Consider the following 20,443-nt stretch of genomic DNA (forward strand, 5'->3'; position numbering starts at 1 on the left):
GACAGTTAATTTCTTCACAACCCATCCAACTTGTCAAACACACAAAATATCATCATACATGAGTGAAGTGAAGTACAAGCTACCAAACGCACACCTATATTGAAGAGACATGCACAGACTTTAGAGGATGGACTGATAAATACAAACACTTCTCACATGCAATGATGGACACACAGTCAGAAGAGGAAGGTCATCAAGGGTAGGTCATCCCGCATCAGGCATCACCGCGGTGCTGGCATAGCAACCAGCTGTGCAGTAGTTATGGCAACAGATCATAAGAGGGGGAGAGACAGAATGACAGAGTGCGATGTGTTCACCAAACCTGATGAATCGTCCGTTATCCCAAGCGTTCAGAGCCTCAATCCATCAGTTCAGTCCATGAGTTCAGTTCCCATCTATTTATCTGCGTCAGTCTATTTCCTTTAAATGAACGAGCCATTTATGACAAACGACGGGGGGGAGTGCACATATGATGGGATGGCTGGATGGATGGAGTGAACAAATGTAACGGATGAAAGGAATGATCACATGGCACTCGACAAAAGCATCGTTTAAATTGCAAATTGTGCGTTAGTGTGTGCGTGCGTCTATTCACCAACAAGCTCATCTGAATTCAAGAACCTTGTTTGAAGTGGCCTCTGAACTGCAAGTGTGTCTTTGTGTGCGTGTACTCGCCTGATTACTGAGAAAGTGAAGTGTTTTTATGCCCACACCTGCACAAGTGAACAGAGAAGTAAGGCGTTATTATTTCAGCTCATTTCAGGAAATGTATTTTAATCCGTAACGCACATTTTACCACCACAGCATCAGACTGATTGGTCGTGATTGGCTGTGTTGTTTTGTGGATACTAAATTCACCCGAAAATGAGACACAGCTCACCTCAAACACGCCCACGCAGATGTCGCAGTTGGCTGAATCATTCCCAGGTCACATCTAAAAAGTGCAACATCTGCCTCTCAACACTAATGACAACTATCCATGCCACTATAATGATCAACCACAGTGCTGACATAGCAACAGCATGGCAACAGCACTGTTTTGTTGACAACTGCCCCGTGCTGTGTTGATTTTGTCTTACATAACCATAAAATATGATGGAGAGATTGTCCTGTGATGGACAATTGCACTAAAAAAAAATTCATTAAACCTGACAAAGAAGTGTAATGTGAAAGCTTTAATTTCTGACTTCAAAATATCACAATAGCAGGAACAGTAAAGGAGTCGGTGTCACTAAGAAACACCAAGACTGGTCTATAATATTTCCTCCTCAATTAGTCTAAAAATAAAGACTGAATCATATGAAGCCTAAAATGTCATGTATTCAGTCCCTTTAATAACAGCTGCATTCTGCTTAGGTAAGATTGTGCATGCTGACTGGGGTTACTGTATGTGCTCTTGGACACACTGGTGGAAAGTCTTTCTGGCTTTGTAACACAAGGGAAATATTATTAAACTTACATAAGTACTGTTGGGTGTCTAAACCTGGTGAAATTGTGACTGAAAAGTAAAAAAAGAAAAAGAAACTTTAAGTTTTACACAGGACACAAACCCGCCTGGGTCAAAGTCCTACATTTAACAGGAATGCTAGGTTCCTGGGGGGCCCGGCCAGCAAAAATGTACATGTGCTAAATCCCCAGCTCAAAGTAGCGAAATGTAAATGTTAGATGGGCTTGTATTTATATAGCGCTTTTCAACCTATTGGTACTCAAAGTGCTTTACAGTCACAGACATATCTACCCATTCGCCCACACAAGCACACACACACTCACACACCAGTGCCACACACTGGGAGCAACTGGGGGTTCAATGTCTTACTCAAGGAAACTTCAGCATGTTGCATATTCCGGGAATCAAACCCCTAACCCTCTGGTTTGTGGACAACCCGTTCTACCTACTGTCACACCACGGTGAATTTGTTTTCTTTATGTGTCTCGTGACTTCCTGTTTTATTTTGAAAACTAACTCTCCTCTCGTTTCAGGTCACTTGCCCTTCCTCTTGTGTCACCGGTCTGATTGTCTTCCCCAATTCCTGATTGTTTCCCCCTGTTCCCCATTACCCTCCTGTATATATAGTCTGCGTCTTCCCTTGTCTCGTCTCGTCTCGTCTCGTCTTGTCGTACACCCCAGTCTCATTCTACCAAGCCACAGCTAAGATTGTTTATCAAGATTTCTTATCTAGTTTTTGCCTCCTAAGGAGTGATTTTTTGTTGAACAATTTTGTTTTCCAGAGCACTCATTTGAGAAAGTTTTTTTTCTGGTAATTAATAAAGCCTGCCTTTTTGAACTGTCTTCTGCAACTGAGTCCTCAATTGTGTCCAGGCTTGTCACCTACTGAGCCACAGCCGCCCCCTAAATCTGTCATAGGGTAGGTTAAAGGAGGCCCCTAGGGAGTGGCTTTGGAGTAATGCACTGTAGGACCTTCATAGGTTTAAGGGGGCGTTATGGTTGTCATTGCAAAATATGCCAAAATGTGCTTGGTTTGCCTACCCAGACCACAGACTGTATATAAATATGGACAATGCGTCCCCATTTCCTTGTAGTCATTATGATGTCACATCCTGTTTCTATAGCATCAAATAACTAGCTAAAACATATCTTATCTGAAAAATTGACACTTGAATATGCATCAGTATTATATTAGCTACCTAAAATGACAGAAACCATCACTGAAAAAAAATGTATTTGACATGTACTTTGTTTGTATTTAGTTTGGCCCAAGACCCGCCCGCTACCATGGAGGAGGTGGAGCTTATGATCTATACAGAAACCAGTCACCAGGGGGAGCTCTACTTGCTTTGGCTTCACTTTTGAGGAGCTGTTCAGTTGCCCACCTTTACACAATCTACAGTCCAAACAGTGCGCCCCTGCCTATATTCAACCATCATGACAGCCTTCCTATATTGCCTATGTTGTTCTTTATGCTCTTTACGACCTTAAAGCTTCAAGGAAATGTCCTTGTTTTCCTCGTCTGGGTAATTGAACAACATTTTCATCTTGCGTTGATTAGGATACTCAAGACTCCGTGCAATGCAGAGAAAGCAATAAACAGACAAAGCAAAGAACATATGGAAAAATTGCTTTTATTTAACATTTTTTGAAGTGATTGTACAATCTGACCTTTGGAAGTATTGCTAGTGTGTATATGTGTGTGTGTAGCCGTATTTTTTTATTTATTTTTTTTACCACAGATAATCAGTGAAGATAGGAAAGTGCTTTGCAGGGAAAACATTTGTATTAAAAGAAATAAAACAAAATCAATTGTGGAATGTTAACGACAGCAGCAACAAACCTGGATAACCTTTAAAACATCCACATATTCAACCGCAGCACGCGGCGAACAAACAAACTGGAGATCTGTTTTAGTTTCAGATGGTGGTTCTTGTACCTAACGGTGCGGCCACATGTGTGGTACAATACAGACAGACATCCTCTTCTGTCTTGTTGAGATTGTGTGGAAGCAGTAGCAGCTTTGACGTGTTCACAAGTTTGAAAAGGAAATACTGCACAGACGAAATAAGCTTCAACTTCAGTCAAATGGGAGCCGTGGATATGAAGAGATGAGGTTTTTGTTAAAAGTCTGTGAGTGTATTTGATATATTTCCTGGTCTTGTTAAAAGTTTTCAAGTGAAAAAAGATCCTATAAGATGCTAAATAACAGATTTCTTCTTTCAGATTTGGTCAGTTGTATTTGTTAATCAGTTTAAATACATCAATACATTCAAAGCAGTTTATCTGACCATTGATTATGCATTTGAAAACCTACTGACAGTTGTAAAAACAAGTTAAAGGTAAAAAAAAAGAAAAAAAAAAAAAGGTTTTATTCTAGTTTGAAGGCTATCTTTCATCCAGCACAGCTTTGGTCTTATTTAATAAAAAAAAATGTGTTCAGTAAAGATTATTATGGCTTACGTATAATAAATCGCTCATAGTGTGAGCATGCTGGCACGTTGGGAGATACTGCACAAATAGCGCACATGGGAAATTAGAGGCAATGCAGTGTTGGGAAAGAAACAAATATAAGACTGCAGCTAAATAATGTGAAAAGACTAATGAACTAGACTAATGTCACCGTCTTGATTTTACGTTTTCAGATTTCACGGCACAGTTTCTCAGATCCTGACTCGTCACACGACTAAACAAAAACATTCACACCAACATTTATGGAGCAGTATTGGAATGATAATCACTCTGACGCTCTAGTGCTTAAACTGAGATCCAGAAAAACCCAAATTAAATATTAATGTCATGTACTAGCTGTTATAGCAGTCCCACTTTACTACACGGAAGATTCAAATTCTGAACGATCAATATACCTTCTGCCGATCTAAACAACTGTTAATTTCTCTCTATGGTTATGAATGTGGAACAGATTAATAATCTCTATTTTGGCTACAGCAGAAAATAAACCCAATATAACTACGTTCACTCGCTTCATGTCTCATCAAAACGGGAAAAGTCAGCCAGTGTGTCACATGTATGTGTGTCTCATCTACGCCTTCTTCATGCCTCGCCCCATCAGGCAGGCGAAGATGGTCATCACCATTTTGGGGTTGATCTCCACCAAGTCGTCGGGCAGGGCGTAGACTTTGGCGCCGATCTTCCTCGCCATGGAGATGGCATACCTGGTGCAAGGAAGGGGGTCGTGTTAGGGTTACTACGGCAACATGTCAGGTCATTATCGGAGCTTTTAAAGACATCTGCAAAGTGGCGTGTCAGTAAAGTGCCAAAAAAAATGTCACGCAAAGACCCAACAACTTCAAACATGTTCTCAAAGAAAGGCTTACTTGGCATTGTCCAGTTTGTCTTCATCCGACAGACTGTCAGTTTTAACCAGGTCAAAGTTCACGCTACGGGGCTGGATGGCATCAATCAGGTCCAGAACTGGAATACTGGTACTGATTGTCTTGTCCTAAAACAAAGAAATACATTCACACATACAACTGTTAAGGACTATTTATCAGATTGCTTGTCTATAATCAGATTAGTCTTTGTCAAAGACACGTTCTCTTGCAACAACCAGCTAACTTCTCACTTGCCTTAAAGCTCTTGATAGATGAACTCTTCCCAGCCTCCGCCAACGTCTTGTTGACCCACGAAACTATCAAATCGTCTCCAGCGACCTCTCCATGTCCAAGGTCTTCAAGGACATTTAAAGTGTACCTGCATATGGATGTCAGAATATCAGCTTCACTGTAACAAAAACTTCTCACATAAGATTACAAAATTTGCACATATGCAAATTTTGTAATTTTATTTGCTTATACAATTTCATATTATTATTACATTATTATTATTATTATTATTATTTTATTTATTTTATAATAATAATAATAATAATGAATAAAAAATATTTTATTTTATTTTAGGTACGCGGGGCCTTCACAATTAATCAGTTATTATTATTTTTTATTTCATAATAATACAATAATAATAATACTTTTTATTTTATTTTATTTTATTTTATTTTATTTTATTTCATGGAGCTGAGCTACTGCAACCAAGCAATGTCCCCTGTTGATCAATCTTTTTCTAAACTATATATAATGCTAAACACTAAATGAATTTAGTATATTCAGTATATTAAGCTGCCCGTGTACCTATGCTTTCCTTTTGTCTTCGATAGATGGAATGAAAATGTAGAAAGTGCTGTAAGGCTCTTAGAGTTTAAATTCTACAGTGAGAGAACAGCCCCCTCTATGTGTACTGGACGGTACAGCAACTACAACAACATCCCTCCCGTGTGGACGCCAGCTGGCTTTCTATGTTTGTGTAGATGTCTCAAAATAACAACACACAACTGAAGTTTGACTGTAATTGTTAGTTATTTACCTCCTCATCAGCTGCCACACCAGTGCCAGAGTTAGAGTTGCATTTCCGTCGTACAAGTCCTGTCCGCCAATTCCCACCAGGGAAAAGCCTGCCTTTTCCTTCCCCAGCTCCACGGCATAGTTGCAGTTTTCGATCTGTTGTGCGCAAACACAGACACACACACCCGCTTAATATACTATATATATGTACAATCATGTTTTTACAACAACGTGCTGCAGACAGATCTCATGCGCAGCTCGTTTAATCGTCATATAATTTATGAAAGACGGCCCATCTTAGCTGACCTCACCCAAAAACACTCAGCATTACAAGCTACATCCTCCAAAATGATCATCCAGTTGAATCACCACCTTTCTGACTCTGTTTCAACATCAACTAAACATTAGAATAGCCATGAAGGAGGATTTAGTGCAGGACCGTTATATTAGAATGCATTTGTTTTCCCTGGTGGACCTAATGAACTGGCAAGACAAGTGTATACTCCTCGATGTCTGGTGGTAGAGAACATACTGTAACTACAGCTCTCATACTGAATATATCAACGTCATTTGCTCATTAAATTCCTTTAATTTTTACTGCTTTAGAGAATAATAAGCAGTCTGAAATATTTACCTTTTTTAAATGTCCTCCTCCTACTACCTTGAATGGAGGATGGTTGACTCTGTTGTCCCAGTCCACCGGCACCTTAATCCTTTCATAAAGCTGCAGGATCACCATGGCGTCCTGCAGATCGCTGCATTAGGAGCACAGGTGAACGTACACATGGATATATGTTACAAACAGTAAATCGGTGAGGCGGTGAACTGTGAACGGTAAACTGCGTAAAAGAGACACTGACCCGTAGATGTGGTGAACGTGTGGATTGACCCCGAGAGAGTTCATCCAGTTCCTGAATGTTTTCTCCTCCCTGTTCTCACCTGAACAAAGTCAGAAACAAAAGCATCCAGAACATTTTACTCGTGAGGAAATCCACCTCCTGTATATATGGATGTGGGTGAAAGTGGAAGAAGGACAGAGGGATTAATCCTCCACGTTTACCTTCAACGTTCCAGTCTTGGTTCTCTGGTTTGGTGAGAGCTGGGTGCTTGTTGAAGAGCGTGGCCACAAAGGCCATGTTGAGCTTTGCGTTGCCGCTCACGACATCGGTGGCGGTCACAAACTGTCGGCACTCCAGACGGTCGGCCTGCTTCAGCATGCCTTCAGCCCTCTTTGTAAGATCCTTCTCCTGGAGACACACAAAGAGTGTATACTGTAAATACCTCTACATTAAACCTGAGCTAATGACTAATAATTCTTATTTCAGTAGTCGGCTTACAAACAAAAAAAGAGCACCTACAAAAAAATGCACACTAAATACGTCCCGTATAGATACAGTACACGCTCTTAAAACATCTTGTTGACATTATGATTGACATTAAAACCCCGCTTTACCAAAAGACAAGACGTTTCCTCTTATGAATCAGTTTGAATTTTATCATGAGCTGAGACTATATTAATCCCACAGGAAGTCAACAGGAAGTGTGTCCCATGCCAGCTTCTGATATGAAAAGCTGACCTTAGACTGAACACGCACGTCTCTAGTTTCTAGTGTGTGCAAATAAACGTAAGACAAAAGGCCGCGTGTCGTGGCTGTGAACTCACGTATAGGCCGGTCATATCGATGTCAACCCGTGGAACGTCCTCTTTGCTGCCATCTGGAGCAATCTGCTCCAGCAGGTGGTAGTACGCCTTGGAGTCCTGCACAGAAACACGGAGAAACAACACACACGAGATGAGGCTAAAATACACTGATCAGGCATAACATTATGACCACCTTCCTAATATTGTGTAGGTCTCCCTTGTGCCTCCAAAACAGTTGTGACTCATCAGAGAATGGACATGGACCTTCTGAGGGTGTCCTGTGGTGTCTGGCAACAGGATGTTTTTAGTAGGGGCCTTTGGGTTGTATGTGTTGGGGAGGGGCCTCTGTGGATCATCCCACAGATACTTGATCAGTTTGGGATCTAGTGAATTTGGAGGCCAGGTCAACACAGGTTTTTGTGTGTGTGTCTGTGTCAGGCTGCATCCTGCTGGGGATGGCTGCTGCCATCAAGGAGTGTCATTGCTATGGGGTGGGGTTGCCTGGTCTGGTCTAGATGGGTATTACAATGTCTAAGTAACATCCACAAGAATGCCAGGTCCAAAAGTTTCCCAGCAGAACATTGTATTGTCACAAGATGATCAATGTTATCTACTTCTCCTGCTCCTGCCAGCGGTTTTAATGTTGTGGCTGATCGGCGAATGTGTATCAAGAGTGAGTGATATCAGAGTGAAAACCACTGGTACCGGTGTTTGTTTGCACAGATTATCAGGTAATGTGAGGTGAGTTGTTTACAGACACAGTCTTAAAACTCCCGTACTGCACACAGTGTCATCTGGCAGCCAGGATTAATGTCGAATGCCCCACATTTAGGGTTTTAAATCTGGATGATTGCGAGTCACCCAGGACACGCAGCAGCTGATTGTTGCCAAGCACTGGCAAACATTTTCACCCTTGTGGCACATCAACATTAGCTTTTGCTTTGAACACTACAACAAGTTGTTGCACGGCAGCCTCTTTTTTTATGGCCTGGAGAAGTCATTGCTACCTGAAATCTAAATGCTGTCCTGTAGCGTGTGATGCAGTCTTTTTTTTTTTTCAGTAGCAGCAGGTCGTGTAGTCTTTGCATGTTTAAAATGAGAAATTAGAATGTCAGTCAAGTTTGACATGAAGGTCACATCTAAAGCAGCGCTAAAGCAAAGGTCAAACGAGTCCAGTTGCCTTTGTTTTACAATCCAAACAGGCTAGGTTTCTTAAACACAGTGTCATTTTCTTACCTTAATATCACCAGAAAAGTTGGATATGGACATGCCAACTTTCTTTAAGTGGAAATTGGCCCATCTCAGCAACAGCTCCTCAGGGCTGAGTTTCATCAGCTCTTCCAGACTCTCTCCTTCCTCTAGCAACGCTGCAATAGCTGCACACAAGAAGGAATGTTATTTTTGGTTGGGTGAAGATAGGCATAGATTCAAAGACATAGGCAAGATGTTTGATCCACTGTTATTTTTGCAGCTACAATGTAATGTGTGCGTCCCATTAGTATCTGCAGTCTAGTCTGAGTGTTTGTACGTGGCGTACCTTCATTGCGGCTCAGCTCTATATCAGCGAACAGTCCTATCTTGATGATCTGCCAGAGGAGTCCGAGCACCAGGTGAGGTTTTCCCTCCTTCAGATCTTGCGCTCCGATATTGACGACCTGGCAGCCGATGGCCGAAGCTGAATTCAGCGCCAAGTTCAGATTCTCCTGTTGGAAGAAGAAAAAGCAGAGATGCATAGTCAGGAGAGCCCTGACACCTAATAATAAGGCTAATGAATGTTATTATCTGTATTATTTATACAGTGACATTCAATCAGATAAAGTAAGCAACTGATTAGATTTTAAATAATGTTAATACACATTATTGGACCTTATTAACCCTTCTTATGTACATAATATATATTTACTTCTGTCTCTATTTCTTGTAAATTTGTTCATATGCAAATTTTGTAAATTTTTGCCCATACTGTTTTATTTTATTAGATTTTTATTTATATTTTTTATTTTACTAAGTTTTTTACTTATATTTTATTTGTATTTTATTTTATTGGATTTTTACTATTATTTTTAATTTTATTTAATTTTATTAGATTTTTACTATTATTTTATTTTACTATATTTTATATATATTTTATTTATATTTTTTTATAGAATTTCTACTATAGCTACTATTTTTATTTTATTAGATTTTAACTATTATTTTATTTTACTAGATTTTTACTTATATTTTACTTTCATTTTGTTTTAATTTTATTTTATTAGATTTTTATTTTATTTTATTTTTTCTTTTTACTTGTGTTTTTTATGTGCAACTGAGCTACTGTGACTGAATAAAGACAGAATAAAGTCTGTCTAAGCCTAAGATGACTAACCTGCGTGGTGAAAGCAGTGAGCTTCTTTTTATTGATGGTTCTCTCATCAATGGTGTCAGGAACAGAGAGGTTGATCAGTTTACTGCAACAAGAAATGTGAGGAAAAAAAACACATCTTAGCGGACAGGTGCGTGACGCCTAAAAACTGTCTGAAAAAAAAATATTTTGCTGGTTTACCAAAGCACAATGCCGTCTGCCACAGCTTTAAACAGCGCCTCAGTGTTGGGGTTGATGGGCAGAACGTGTTTGCAGTCGGGGTCTTTCTCCAAAGTCGAGTTGATGTAGTTGGCGAAGGCAAAGCGCTCCTGCTCTGAAATACAGTGATGAGATCAAGAGTCACGTGCCTTCCGGCGATAATCAGTAATATCTGATGACGACTGATCAGTAGTTACAGAGAGACGTCGGGGTTTAATTTAGCTTCACCAACCAGAGATTGAATGTTGAGTTCCTTCACTAGAGATCTCACTCGTGCCCCCGATGGCTACGATGCCTTTTTTCTTGTTGAGAGCCTTCTTGAAACCCTGAGCCATGCGGTCGTCCTTCAGGTCCTGGAAGATCTGAACAAGCACAAAAAAAAAAAAAGTTAATGAGCTACGGTGTACTATACATAACAAGTCCAGATGTAATTATGAATGTAATCAGTATTAGTTAGTTAGTTAGTCAGTTAGTTATTTAGTTAGTTTGTTAGTTAGATAGTTAGTGTTACCTACAGCCGTGAACTCCTCAAGGCTGATGCGGCTGTCCTTATCTCGGTCCAGCTTCTCCAGGAGCTCTCGGATCTGGTATCCCGGCAGAGGACAGCCTACCTCACGGAAGAGATCGCCCAGTTCAGAAGCGCAGATGTACCCGTTGCCATCCACGTCTGGAGGAAGGAGGGAAAACAGAAAAGTTTTAGGCAAGAATTGACGCTGCCCTTTTTTTTATTTCAAGTGCACACAACATGACACTTTATGTTGTTGTTCTGGAGCGGACTCTTGGTATTTTTTAGTCTTATTATTAGCATTATTATAGTCCCAAAGCTTCCTGAGACCTAGCCCCGACCACCCTTAGTCTCTCTTCCCGGGTTCCTCCACACCTGAAGATCGTCTTCCATCTCTGCATTAGACCTCACTCATCCCATCCCCCCCTCGATTCCTTTCAACCCTCTGCCGATTTCCCTTCAATCTATAGTCTCTGAATTCAAAGCGTTAGAGTCCTTCCACAAATTTTACACACACACTAAAGGTCTGGTGCTACTCTTGTACATAAATACACAATTAAAGCCAGGAGGCGTTTAGCTTAGCTTAGCATAAAGACTGAAACCGAGAGAAACCTGGCTCTGTTCAAACACGACAAAAACTGCTTTTTTGGGGGAGGGGAAGGTGGGTTTAATTTTTCTGTTAAGACACAACCGGGTAAGATGTTTCCAGTATTTATATTAGACTAAACTAATGAACCTCAGCTTCATACACAATAAGCGAATGCAATATGAGAGTGTGAGGATAAATCCAGTAAATACATTCTGAGAAATTTTGAAGTACTCTATGAGATGGAAGGTTTCCAGTTTCCTCCGTACATCACAAGAAAAACATCTGTCTGTCAGATGGCGCACACACACACGCATACTTGCACAAAAATATGTCCGTGACATCTGCTCGACATCAGACGGGTTTACTTTGAAGTCTGCAGTATCGACGTAGTTTCACTCACCCACTTTCTGGAAGCCCTCCATGATCTCCTCCATCTCCTCGGCGCTGACCTTTCCTGACATGCTGACACCTGTGAGACACGCAAATGCATTTGAGTACTGTCGACGGATGCAAACTCGTAGCGCACATCAGCAGGTGTACATTACAGGTGCATTATCATCAAATTGCCTGGCCAAGAGTCATCTCAGCCATTAGATCATTGCTGGGTAGAATATGGTTTCCCAGCTACGTTACACCGATGTCAATATCTGGGAATTCACCAACAAACAATATTATTGATATGTAAGAGAAACATAATGTCGTCATTATCTGATTTAATTTGCTCTGGAAGATGTCCGGTTCGATGACCGTACAGATGAGCGCTGCTGAGTGGTTATTTGAAACAGATGATGGCTATGTCACACAGTTTCTTACACACAGATTGGTTGTCGGCCACTCAGTGGCACCTAGAGGGATTATGGTCTGTTATCTCTAAAAAGAAACAAAGCTAAAACGAGCTGAAACCTGTTGGAGTTTTCTTGAAGATGTTCCACCACTCATAAACTTTAGAGGGGAGTTTGTTTTTGTGCGGATGGTGCAATCTTGTAACCCACGTGACTAGGGCCTCTTAACAACCAGACACTCACCTGCAATTAGAGGTAGACGCTCAGATAAACCATTTTCTTAGTAGTTCTCTAACCACCCAGAAAAGAACAAGACTCAAGGCCACCCAGGTTAATCTGAAGCTGAGATGAAGTTAAATAACTGAGGTTCAGGAACAGGACCACGTGTCAAACACCCAATTACCCGCAACTGCCTATATAGACGCACCTAACCTCTCCTCGTCCGTTTGACTCAGTTCTCAAACCCCTCCACCCCGAACCTCTCTGTTCTCTCTTCTCCTTTACAATCTCTTTGCAGGAACCAGGGGGCCAAGGAGTCGATGCCTCCAGAGATATGCCCCCACCCTGAATCTCTCTCCCTGGGTTCCTACGTCCAGTCGTCCAAGGATCATCATCTGTCGCTACTCAATTCTCTTTTCCTTCCCCTTGACCCCTCGACCCTTCCGTTCGATCTCCTATCTTTCCTTTCTCTTTAACCTGGTCAAATAAACTTCTTTGAATATCAAGAGGCGTGGTCTTGTTAGTGAACTGAGTATTGGGTAATTAGCAGACTCTAGTTATCGGAGTTTCAGCCTGACACAACCTACAGATAGACTGTAGACTGTATAAAGACGTGCAACAGAACTGCTCCTCAAAAGTGAAGCCAAATCAATTAGAGCTCCCCCTGGTGGCTGGCTGCAGTATAGGTCATAAGCTCCGCCCCCTCCATATTAGTGGATGGGAGCAAACTAAAAGAACTAAAATACATTTTAGGTGGTTATTAAACTACCGATGCGTGTTCAAGTGTGAATTTTTCTGACAAGTTTCATTTCAAGTTATTTGACGCTATACAAACAGGATGTCACATCACAAGGACTGCAAGTTGCCATGCCAACTGCTCTGTGTAGCAGTCCTGTAGGGCCGTGGGAGTTGGAAAAAATAAATAAATAATTAAGTAGAGTGTATAATCCAACATTTCCTTGTAACTGGTGGAGGTAGAGCAGAGCAGAGTATTAACGGAACGAAAAAGCGAGTGAGTCTGGAGGAAGTGTGGGCGGGTCATCGATAACGTGGCTCCACGTCGCTACAATCTAGGACCGTACTGCAAAGACTCTGGCTCCAAATTTGCAAGATTGCGCCGTATCCCATATCCCCAGGAAACTAGCATGAGTTTGACCAATTCAAGGAAGTGGGGACGCTTTGTCCATATTTATATGCAGTCTATGCGGGAGAAACGTCTTCAAGAAAACTTAAACAAGCGTGTTTACTCTTGGCTCTAGGATGACATTTAGTCTTTGTCCAGTGAAAATCAAGAATGAACTGAAAGGTTTCGGACTAATTCTCTTTTGTCTCGCTACCCCAGGCCAGAGTCACATAGCTGCACATCAATAAATCAGTATACTTTACTCAGGCAGCAGCAAGCACACACAGAACCATGAAACAGGACGACCCTCATCTGTGAGATACGATAGCATTGTGCGTTTGTTACTCCTAGATTTACTGTCGGATGCCTGGAGGCACACTGCAGCTCTCAAAACAGCGGAGCTCTGTTCACTCAGCCAGGAAGAAGGCTGAGTTTCATCTATTATACAAAGAGCCATTTAGCCCAGCAGTTACATCAGCCTGAAGACTTCTGATCAGGTTTACGCGGACTGCTTCTGGCATAATAAGATTCTATAGCGGAGGGCATAGAAGCTTATTACCATAGCTTATGTAGATGCCTGTATTTTGCTTTGGCTCTCTCTCTAAACCTATAATGATGAACATAACAGTGTAGTAGACAGAATCTGAGACCTGCACATTTACATGTACTGTATTTGTATGTGCAAATGACTACCTATAAAGGTATCTGACTATAAAGAAGAGCTTTATCTTGCTTACTAGAGCTTCTGAAGCAGATCCACTTAGAGAAACAGAGATTTCATTAACAGTTGAAATGAAACATTCAGTGGTAATAAGCAAAGCAGAGCATATTAGTCCACATTACTCCCAGTGATAGGAGATAGTGAGATTAGCCTGTAGAGTATGTGATTGAGTTTGAGAGAGAGCTTTCAGCTGCAGACAGCAGAGAACTGAGACACAGCAACCTGACGTATTACACTCAGAATCAACGCAAACCTAGGAGGCCAAAGTCGTCCAGACAAATCCAACACTGTCATATAAACTTCATGTAGAAAACAGGATGTAATCCTCTCACAGTCGTTGAAACTGGACGAAACTCTAACACGCCATCATCGTCCGACACTGTGCAAAATTTAAATGACTCCACGTGTTGCACCTTTTGCCTGTCATTTTCCATGTAAATCACGCCTCCGCACCACCATCATGCATTCCTCTGATTCCTGTCAGCCACGGTCAAGTTACATCGTGACAAAGCATCAATCACCCTAAGCTTCATTGGTAGCATGCAAAATAGTAGTTTGCATAGTCGAGCACACACACACGCACGTAGGCTACTATTAACTCTACAAATACTTGGAAGAAGAAGCATTTGTTTGGGGCACTGAAACTAGTGGTCATTCGAAAAAAATATCCTATTTGACAGTTGTCTATTCCCAAAGTTATTTGAATAATTGAATGGAAGGAGAAAAAAGAAGGTTGTGATGCAAACTAGGCCCGTGCAGAGAATACAGACACTATTCTTGTCATGCCTGTTCCTCTGACAAACTTAAATCAATGATTTCATCTTTTAAAGGCAAAACTGTGTTCTGCATGTCAATGTGATTTCCTCATTATTGCATAAATCATTAAGGTGAGCAAACTCCAGGATGTCTTTTTATCCAGGGTTTACATTTTAGTACCACTAGATGGCACTGGTTTAGGCTGAAAGGTCTTCCCCTTTAAAGGGATTCAAGGTTTGTCCTTGCAAAATAAAGTCAAGTCTGACATGTTTTATTCAAATTAAGTGTCTGGCGAGGATTCAAATACGTCACAGTTATTAATTTCTGGGACATGACACAGAGTCAACATTAAACTGCACTAAAAAAAACAAAAAAATTAAAAATAAAAAAGAAGCATAAATCTGTTGCAGCCATCAAGGTCAGGTCAGTGACACATTTAGATATTGAGGATGTATTTATTCAGCCACACAATGGATGATAGAAGCAGTGTGTTTCTAACCACAGGACATGAACACACATGTCTCAGCCTGACGGTGCATTTCCTATGTTAACATATTCATCCTGACACATGACTGCTGCTGCTGCTGCTGCTGCTCTGTCTGACAATCACGTTTTGTCCATTTAGGAAAATAGTGACCTTTAGTTATATTTAAATCAAATAATAAAATAATAATAAAACAGCCATTAAAATGTAATTCAGGCTTAAGAGCTTATATGTGTAAATAATAAATAAATCTTTTTAATTTAAATTCGAGGTTTGGCTGGCCACTTAAAATGGGATTCTACAACACACTGTAATAAAATAAATTATAATTTGATAAAAAAAAAAAGATTAGCACAATAGTAGTCATGATTTAAATAATTCATAAAATAAATATGAAAACATGCATTCAGTTGAAATTTAATTTGTAAGGAATTGCACTTCCTCCAAACAAGCCCAGCTGTCCTCGTGCAATAAGATATGATCTATTCAAGCCACAATACACCGCATTATGATCAATTCTTCGCATATCTTTGACCCATATCTCTTACACATAATGCTATATGAGCTGTGCAATGTGTTTTATCACTGACTGCAAGAACCGTTAATGTGTCGCAGTGAGTCTTTTAACCCTGATACAATAGTCACCTCCGCGAGTCGTGAGAAAACGCCCAAAGAAGCTCCTTCCTCTTACCTGAAGAACCGCTGGCGCAACTCAGGAAAATCTCCCGGGGAAAATGAATCCCTCTGTCGGCCTCTGTCAACCCCTCTGTCCCGTTTTCTTCGGCTGACACCGCCCGGTGAGCCACAGCGCTCCGCCCTCCTTCCCTAAACCACGCCTCCTCTCAGGAAGCAGCAGTCAATGGTCTGCGTGCACATCGATCAGCCACAACATTATGACCACTGACAGGAGAAGTAAATAGCTTTGATCATCTTGTGACAATTCAGTGTTCTGCTGGGAAACTTCTGGACCTGGCATTCATTCATGTGGATGTTACTTAAACATGTACCACCCAGACTAGACTAGACCAGACCAGACCAGACCAGGCACCCCCACGCCCCATAGCAATGACACTCCTTGATGGCAGCAGCCATCCCCAGCAGGATGCAGCCTGACACAGACACATATACGTCCGTAATATTGTGTGAATATTCCTCAAAGTGCATCAGACCAACAATGCCTCATCCAAAGTCCTATTTTTACAATCCAATGTGCTGCATAGGCTGCAACAGTGTAAACTCTTAAATACAACTATTTATATAAATAGCACTGATGAAATAACTGCAGAACAGTTGTTATATAGTTAGTTGACAACAGCAAATCCAAAAATGCTGACCTCCGATGAGCCTTTGTCTCTGGACCCGGTAGAAGAGACAAACAAAAAGATCCTTCTCCTCACTAAGGCATGTTGGCAACTCTGCTGCTCACTTGTCAAACAAGTTAATTTAGCACGTCAGCTTAATTTAATTTACTGAGGATCTTTTCTTCCGTGAATTCGATAGTAACACCTGTAGCATAGTGAAGCATAGTAGCACAGATGCATGAAGCAAGGACAGAGCTGCGGTGGCTACAAGGCCGTGTGGCTCATCTGCTTTACAGTATCACGGCAGCTAATAATTAACCTCCTGTAACCTGCGGTGTATAAAGAATGTGCTGTGGTCAGGTCTGGGTTAGGCTGCAGTGCTCCGAGACCAAAGGGCCACGACTGAGGATGGATCTGATTGTCTATGCATCCTACATTCTTTACACATTAATTTATTTATTCGCATATCTTGTCATATTGTCTTGGACCTGCTGCACCCCAAAGTTCCTGGACGTGTTGAAGTTCTGTTATTTTTATAGTGTATGTGTGTGTGTGTTTTATCATTTCCACTCAGACACTATGCATATAAAAGGGAGCCCACACCTAAATAAATTAATACTTCCCGGAAAGAGGCCTAGACGTAGATTACCTCTTACTATTGTTTCATACTGTATCGTTCAGCATTTCATTGTTCTTGAGGGCCGGCCTCACCCTTCTACAGTAGAATGAACGTTATTGGCAAATACCGTTTCACTCACATCTGCAGATATGCCTGAGGACATTCTTGTGAAACATCTGTGACACACCGTGCAGTCACACATGTCTCTCCACCACCAGTCCTTTAAAACTGAAGGAGCTGCTTGGATGAAACGTCTTCGAGAAACTCTACGAGTCCAGTTAACTTTCTTTTCTGGATTTTACAACAAACACCCGTTTTAGAGTGAGACACTGAACACACCACATTAACAGTATCAAGCAGGTGAGGCAGGCTGTGGTCTCAGATTACAGATTATTCCTTCACTCACTGATACTGAGTGAAACTTAGTGTGTGAACCGTCAGAGTTCTGCCGCTGCTGCCAGTCCGTACATGCAGGAATTCCTCCTTCCTCCCTACTCCTCCTCCTCTTCTCATACCGTTTCTTCCTTCACCTCCCCTTTTCTTCTCCTCTGTCTCCTCTCATCTCTTTCTCTCTCTCTCTCTCTGTCTGGACTGATGTGCTGAATCTTGTCAGTGTAAATTCCTCCTTTGTGGCTGAAACCCCAGGAAGAGGTTTCCAGAAGAGGCTTTCTGATTACCACCCTTATTTCTTCTGAGAAATATGAGTTCTAGCTAGTGTTCTGCATGAATACTGGATTTTATGATTTATGATTTTATTTAATATTGTGGTGATAACATACACAAACTATACAGCTGCCAGATGCCTGATTAAATTCCACTACAGGATTTATTAAACCATGATTGGACAGGTTTAATGCTCCTTTGGAAACACTGATTTGTGCAGTGAATCACTGTGGTTTGGCAGAGCTGGATTTGCATTTAACTGTCAACTTAACTAGGACTATAATGATGTCATTAAATGGCACAGTGAACTTAAATGTTTTCTCCAATTTCCTTGTCCACCTCCACCACTTCCAATCAACTCTTCTTATTTAACGTTTCTCACCAAACTCTAAGTTAGTTAGTAATTTAAGCTTGATACAGTCAGGCATTTGGGTCCTATCTGTTAATGGGGAACTACTGTTTTTTATAACCTGGACCTTATTTCTGTAATTTGTAGTCGTTTGAGAGATAATTAGATCAGTGTATATTCATATAGTGGGAGTGAGTGGGGCACCGAAACACAGCCTCCAAATAACGCATTATCTGCCGCAAAACTCATTCATTTCACCAATATTTCGTTATGATACGCTAGTGCTATTCCCCGTTGAGTCCGGAGTTTTCTGTTATTATCATCTGAAATGAAAGAGTTTCGCGGCAGATAATGTGTTATTTAGAGGCTGCATTTCGGTGCCCCAGTCACTCCCACTATATGGATATACGCTGATCTAATTATCTCCCAAATGACTACAAATTACACAAAAGTTATATGGGTGAGTAAAAGATTGTATTTTATGCCAGAAATAAGGTCCAGGTTGTAAAAAACAGTAGTTCCCCTTTGAGGGGAGGGGCCTCTGTGAATCATCCCACAGATACTTGATCAATTTGGGATCTAGTGAATTTGGAGGCCAGGTCAACACTTTGTGCTGTTCTTCGTATTTTTTTTGTAGTTGTTCCTAAAGCATTTTTTTTGTGTGTGCCTGTGTCAGGCTGCATCCTGCTGGGGATGGCTGCTGCCATCAAGGAGTGTCATTGCTATGGGGTGGGGGTGTCTGGTCTGGTCTAGGTGGGTGGTACATGTCTAAGTAACATCCACATGAATGACCGGTCCAAAAGTTTCCCAGCAGAACACTGAATTGTCATAAGATGGTCAATGTCATTAACTTCTTTGCATTTCCTACATTAAGTTACCTGGCCGTTAGCTTGCTAAACAAGTTTCCTAGCAGTGACGTTCTCCAGACTCACTTGAACACCAACACCATTTTGCATACACGACTTCCCATTTCGTAACCACGACCTCACAAGCTACATCTGAAGGCAGCAGTAGACTTTAAGTGTCAAAGACAAAGACCACCGCTGATGATTTGTGGACACAGCCGCAGAAAGCGCTAAGATTTTGTCTGACGGCACTAAAACCACATCCGCAGGCTCCACACCAGCTCATGTGATAACACCGATGGAGTCAGCAAGCCAAATAAAATGTTGGTCAGTTCGTTATTGTTTAGCCCTTCAGCTATGTGTGAGAGAAAGACGTCCTCTGTCTGGGACAAATGGACAGAGAGAAGCACAGACAACTGGGAAGAGAGTAAAACAGAATGACTGACTGAAAGACTGACCATTGTGCAGTTTTGGCAGGATGCTGTAAATGCTTAAAACGCATGCTTCAGTGACTCATAAACCAAACACACACACACACAAACACCGAAGCTCAGATGAAATATTTGACATGACTGTATACGTGTGCATGTTTGTTTGTGGTGTGTGTTTGTCCAAGTAAACAGTAGTTAACGATTAAGCCAGTCTACACCATCATGAACCTCAGAGGTAACACAGCCTGTGCAGTTACAAGGCTCTTAAAACACCTTAATGCATCCAGTCACTATTAAAAAACTAAATCAAATCAGTATTTACAGTTTGCCTTTAAACGAGCAGCAGCTATTTCACTGTCTTCTGTCTCTAACACCATGAAGTTCAGGTCGGTGAGCTATGCAAAGTATACATTTGACCGAGTACAGTACAAATCCCTGGATGTGCTCTTGCCCCGCCCGTTTTTATCAAGGATGCATTGGGAGATAACTTGTGTGGACTTGGTAGTGACTAGAATGCATTTTGCAGGGATCGTCAAGTACGCTGCGTCCTCTTGTCCTCCAGAGTCCGTACCTCAAAGTTGAACATGTCCAAACTGCCAAAAACTACACAAATCTGGAGTTTGAGTACCTGGCATTGATAAAAGGCTCTTTGAGGATCGTATCATCTGTTGAAGGACTTCTTGTCCATGAAGATGTTTTTTTTTAATATCTGAATTAAATATGTTACACTATGCAAATGATATGATGTGTCTAAAACAACAAGGTTCCCAACAACCTTGATTGGGAACAACTGGGTACCATCACCCAAGACTGACTGATGGTTAATTAAGCCATGCCTATTAGCGCTGGTTTCCAATCTGTCATGCATTTGCCAAATAATCTATCAGGATGTTGAATATTCATTTATTCATTCATTCATTTTCTGTAACTGCTAACCTCTACACCACTGTGCCGCCCAGATGTTGAATATTCCAATTGTAATTGGTGCAGATAGACGGTGGTATTAAAGGTCAGTTAGAGTTGGATTGAGGCTTAAAGCTTCA

At 41.2% G+C, this 20,443-nt stretch overlaps 1 protein-coding gene across 1 annotated transcript; it reads right to left on the reverse strand.

Moving 5' to 3' along the window:
* Nucleotides 1-3,065: 3,065 nt before the first annotated feature.
* Nucleotides 3,066-15,971, reverse strand: LOC311491665 (plastin-3-like). Its single transcript, XM_084549650.1, has 16 exons — nt 15,884-15,971; nt 11,508-11,576; nt 10,529-10,680; nt 10,246-10,375; nt 9,996-10,128; nt 9,819-9,900; nt 8,988-9,153; nt 8,687-8,826; nt 7,472-7,567; nt 6,869-7,055; nt 6,669-6,747; nt 6,443-6,563; nt 5,831-5,964; nt 5,038-5,161; nt 4,786-4,910; nt 3,066-4,623 (listed from the first exon to the last, which is right to left on the reverse strand). The coding sequence occupies exons 2-16, from the start codon at nt 11,566-11,568 to the stop codon at nt 4,491-4,493; spliced, it is 1,863 nt and encodes a 620-aa protein (XP_084405776.1). The 5' UTR covers nt 11,569-11,576; nt 15,884-15,971; the 3' UTR covers nt 3,066-4,490.
* Nucleotides 15,972-20,443: the final 4,472 nt, after the last annotated feature.

The sequence above is a fragment of the Chelon labrosus genome, assembly GCF_963514085.1.
Source record: "Chelon labrosus genome assembly, chromosome: 8".
Taxonomy (NCBI): Eukaryota; Metazoa; Chordata; class Actinopteri; order Mugiliformes; family Mugilidae; genus Chelon; species Chelon labrosus.

Bases quoted from the DNA above. Each gene is read 5' to 3' on its own strand.
- LOC311491665 (XM_084549650.1), bottom strand. From the start codon at position 11,568: ATGTCAGGAAAGGTCAGCGCCGAGGAGATGGAGGAGATCATGGAGGGC. The intron at 8,827-8,987 runs GTACGCCACGTA...TCTTGTGTGCAG, and splicing joins AGAGCTGAGCCGCAATGAAG to CTATTGCAGCGTTGCTAGAG. The intron at 5,162-5,830 runs GTAAATAACTAA...ATCCATATGCAG, and splicing joins GTGTGGCAGCTGATGAGGAG to GTACACTTTAAATGTCCTTG.